Raw genomic sequence first — 4,342 nt, 5'->3', positions numbered from 1 at the left:
CCCCCACCGCCCCTCCCTTGTTTGTCCCCACGTGTCTCCGTTCTACCTAGCAACAGACCGTCAACACATTTTCATTGGTTGTGTCGAAATGTGGTTCAGTTAGACCCCCACACAGTAAGGCGGAAATGATCGATCATATTCCTGGCTTTATTTTCAAGTAAATAACCACAAAACCAATATAAAAACACCACTTTTATAAAGTTTGAAGTCCGTACTGTCCACCAGAGGTGAAATGAACACTCGGTGTGCCGTCTGTGTTATTACGAAGCCTTATAAATGYGTCACGTGCTTGCCCGCTCCACAGCGGGCTTCGTCCCGGTAGGATTAATAAAATATTAATGATATTAATCATGTTGATGTTTATCAAACATCAACATTGATGTTGATGTTTGATAAACATCAATAAATTGATAAACAACAATTGATAAACAACATGTTTATCAAAACAAGATAAACATGGGGCTGGCCCAAAAAAGGTTGAGAAACACTGCTTAAACACTTTGAGCTCAAAAACAAGGATTCTGACCCCAGCAATCGTAATATTTTTACATTTCACAAGAAACATTTTATTCCCATTATTTCAAGATTATCACAAATAAACATTTAAAACATTAAACTAATATTAATTACATAAAATAAGCTAAAAGGGCAGAGCTCCACAGAATGAGTAATTTTCCAATTTAATTTAGGCTTTAATTCCACATACTGCCATTGTCTGTGTTGAAACATGAATATGTAACTTATTAGGGTCTGTATGAAATAAGTGGGGCATACTGCTGTCTCCGGCAGCACCATCACTGCTTACCTTCTAGACACTGTCCTTTGAAGAAAACCTTTTGCTCCAACCGAAACTTCTCCAGCTGCTCAGTGGAAGAGAAGTTCAGCTCTCTGGAAACAGCTTTACATTTCAGGATCTTCTTTGGGACGCGAGCTAAAAAATTTTAATAATTTGTTAAAAATAAAATAACCACTATAATCTAAAGACATTTAAGAAGCAATCCTAAGACTGACTATCTGGTCAAGATGGAGGGACAAGCACAATGGTAACCTGAAACCAGAAGCAGTTTGTTTACGTACCACGTGGAAGAAAGTTAGTGGGGCTGGTTTTGAATTAATTCAGAATTCATCATGAATAATTTCTGTAAACAAGTTATTAAAAATTACATAAAAATGATATGTGCATTACCAACAGGTCTGCACAACAAATCACAAGGACCAGGTTCAACAGACTGTTGTTAAAAATGAAAATTTGTTTTCAATCAACCTACCTGGTAAAATTAAAGTATAAATAAAATAAAAGGTCTAAAGATCTGAGTTCTGCTACACATTTTAGAGCTTCAGAGACATTTAAGAAAACAAAAACTAACCCACAGGGACCAGACCATAGGAGGACAAGGTGTCATGATTTGCTGCTGTGTGTGCCTACACTCAGAACAAAGCATTACAGTTCAAAAAAATAGATTGAACTAAATCAGAAAAATTAAGAAGAAATTTTGGGTTATAATGGAGGTGTATTCAAAATTTAAATTGATGTCTTCCTGAGACATTTAAACTTGACTTCTGTTTGGTGTATCAGGTATACCTAACTACTCATGAGCTCCTGAAGACCTGTTAAAAATGACCTTCCAGTTTATTTTAGCTCTCAAGGATTGGAATAGAACACAATTACTCTGAAGTTTTCGGAAGCTGATTTGACTGATTTTTAGTATTACATTAGTTCCATCCCCCATACCACAGCCCACTCGAAATAATTAGTTGCGGACTAATTATTTCGTCTGCAACTAATTATTCCAGGGTAACCCCTGAATAGAGTTAGCTCCTGTTCAGGGTAGCCCCACCTCTTGCCTGTTGACAGGCATCAGCGACCTCACTAGAGATATGCGTGTAAGATGACCGACTGACCGATCAAATTTTAAGACACAAAATAACTTTGTCTTTAGAGGGTCCCATGTGTTTTTGAATGTCGTCCCAAACTCATTGACTGAGGCCACCTGATAATCATATTTCTGAGCCTAGCAATCAAACTTGTGCATTTAATAAAATAAGTACTGAGTGAACATACCTTCATGTTCTACCCCTGGTACAGATAGATCCTCTGTTCCTTGCCACAGCACCTTCCCCGTCTCTGCATCGCGGAGATTCATCCAGTTTCTATTGAGAAAACGTTAAGCAACAAAAGCCTAAAACAACAAGCATCCAAAACTCTTAGAAACCAACTCTGCTTTCACAGTGAATTCTCTGGCTTGGAGTTCAAATGACAGATTGGCAAAGGATTCCACATTCCAAACATCCACCACTGGCCTATTCCAAGTAACTCAGCTAATCAACCAGGCTCAGTCACAGGGTTAAGTAATAATGAGTCCATGATGAGAGGATGTTCCTACCAACTACCAACTACTAGTTCTTACCAAAATAAAAGTTTTTTCTTCTCCATGTCTTGATTGGTAGATTTCAGAATCTCTCATTAATGAGCTCTGCCCTCTCATTTGTTTATCACATAGCATCTCCAGCCTGCCCTTTACCAGCTTTTACAGGCTTATTTCTCTCCTTATTGTTTTTGTTTCCATATTTTAATTCTGGCAAATACTCAAAATGTTCTCCAACTGTTCCTGCTTCAGCAAAGACAGTCTGGAATGTTGAGAGGAAACATGCTACCTCACTGATAGAAATCCTGTTTCATTTTTCACCAAGGTCTTTGTACTGATTATGGGAGAGGCTGACCACTGCTCAAAGCTTCCCAAAGGTTCTGAACGAGGCTCAGGTCTGAACTCTGTGTGGAAATGCTTCTTCATCCTCCACAAACCACTAGTGAATACAGTGAATATTCTATATACTAAATGTTCTGTCGCATGTTTCATCTATTGATATTGATCGTGTGTCTATTGTGATATATACCGTTACTGATTTATCGTCCAGCCTACTTCATTTGCTCTGAAAGATGGTAAATCTGGACTCGGATTCCATGACCTTCTTTTGTTGCTTCTGTTGCTCATAAAATATAGTAGTTTGCTTATCTGTAATATCAGTCCTGTACACTGATATTGAGGCTACGTTGGTTCTGTCGGGTGAGAGAGACCTGAACATGAGGTAGTATGTTGCTGCAACAACTTCTACCTACAAAGCAAAGTGCTCTGTTTAGGCTCACATTTCTGTCTCAAGGTTTCATCATTTATTTGCTAAATTGATTTTCTTCAGCTACTTCTTACATTTATAAGAATTTATTCTTTTTACTTGTATAAACCAATCAATTACTTGCGCTTGTACAATTTAAATAATTTCTCACATTCACTTGTCTACAATTCTGTATTTTAAAATCTGATTTGAATCATGTTTCATTAGTTAGGGTTAAGACTATGCTGGGGTTGCCATGGTAATGTACATTTCTGTGTGTGCTGATGTGTACTATATGCAGTGTTGGTTTTACTAACCAAGCCAAACATCCACCAAAACACCTAAGGGGAGCTGAAAGGACAAGAAGGAACTGAGAGCAGCAGCCATGTTCTTTATCATCCTGGAGTTGACACCAGGCCCCTGTAATGATTACACAGATATATGGAAAATGAATGAATTCATGTTTTGTTATCAACCAAAGTTGGAAGAAGGGGAATAAAACTAATTGTACAACATATCTCTTATTATTGGTTAAGTTGTGTGAGATCAAATATTATGAAGCTTTTCTTTCCATCATTTTAGCCGCTTTCGCACTGCACGGAATGGTACAGAACGGAACGGAATGGTTCCAGCCCCGTGAGTTCTCATTACACTGAGGGCGCCATCGAAGCGGAACCGGACGTTATTTTTTTTGTAACTAAACAATGGTTTCAATGTAGCGGCCGGTGTCCGCGTTTCCCCATCAGATACGGTTCCCCCTGCGTCTTCTTGCCGCTCCGCCCACGCGGCAAAATATGGCCATCAGATAGGGTTCCCCCACTGTATAACAAGGGGAACGGTATCTGATGGGTAATATTGAGCATGAAAATGCATTCCCTATATATATATATATATATATATATATATATACAAATAATTATAATTATAATATGTGACATATATGTATTTATCATTACTATTATTTTTTATTATTATTGTTATTAGTATTATCACTATTTGTTTCCCGCAAAACGTGAAGAAAGTGACAACTTTGCCGAAACATGTTGTTTGAGCTTTCACGGTGTCCGTAGTTCCCTACGCGTAACGCGGATTGACGTAACACCGGCTGTACTCGTTCATCAGCGAGTAAGCGGAATGTAAGAGCCATATGAATAAAATGAATGATTATTGAGGTGACGGGAGCGCATGCCTTTGACACTTGGGTGGTGGGTGTGTCGAGGTGGGCGTGGCT

The 4,342-nt window shown here is 38.4% G+C and overlaps 1 protein-coding gene across 2 annotated transcripts in view; it reads right to left on the bottom strand.

Annotated features, from left to right (window-relative positions):
* The window catches only part of pde6d (phosphodiesterase 6D, cGMP-specific, rod, delta), a 37,197-nt gene that overhangs the window by 16,935 nt on the left and 15,920 nt on the right, over positions 1–4,342 (bottom strand). Inside the window, exons 1-3 of one of the 2 annotated variants that reach the window (XM_008408163.2) lie at positions 3,429–3,852; positions 2,063–2,151; positions 806–931 (exon numbers count right to left, since the gene is read on the bottom strand). In XM_008408163.2, coding sequence (XP_008406385.1) covers positions 806–931; positions 2,063–2,144 — 208 coding nt within the window. In that variant the 5' untranslated portion in view covers positions 2,145–2,151; positions 3,429–3,852. Of the gene's footprint in view, positions 1–805; positions 932–2,062; positions 2,152–3,428; positions 3,853–4,342 lie in introns of those variants that run through there. The other variant, XM_008408162.2, reaches the window with a different exon arrangement.

The sequence above is a fragment of the Poecilia reticulata genome, linkage group LG4, assembly GCF_000633615.1.
Source record: "Poecilia reticulata strain Guanapo linkage group LG4, Guppy_female_1.0+MT, whole genome shotgun sequence".
Taxonomy (NCBI): Eukaryota; Metazoa; Chordata; class Actinopteri; order Cyprinodontiformes; family Poeciliidae; genus Poecilia; species Poecilia reticulata.
This window is presented reverse-complemented; position numbering and strand designations above follow the sequence as displayed.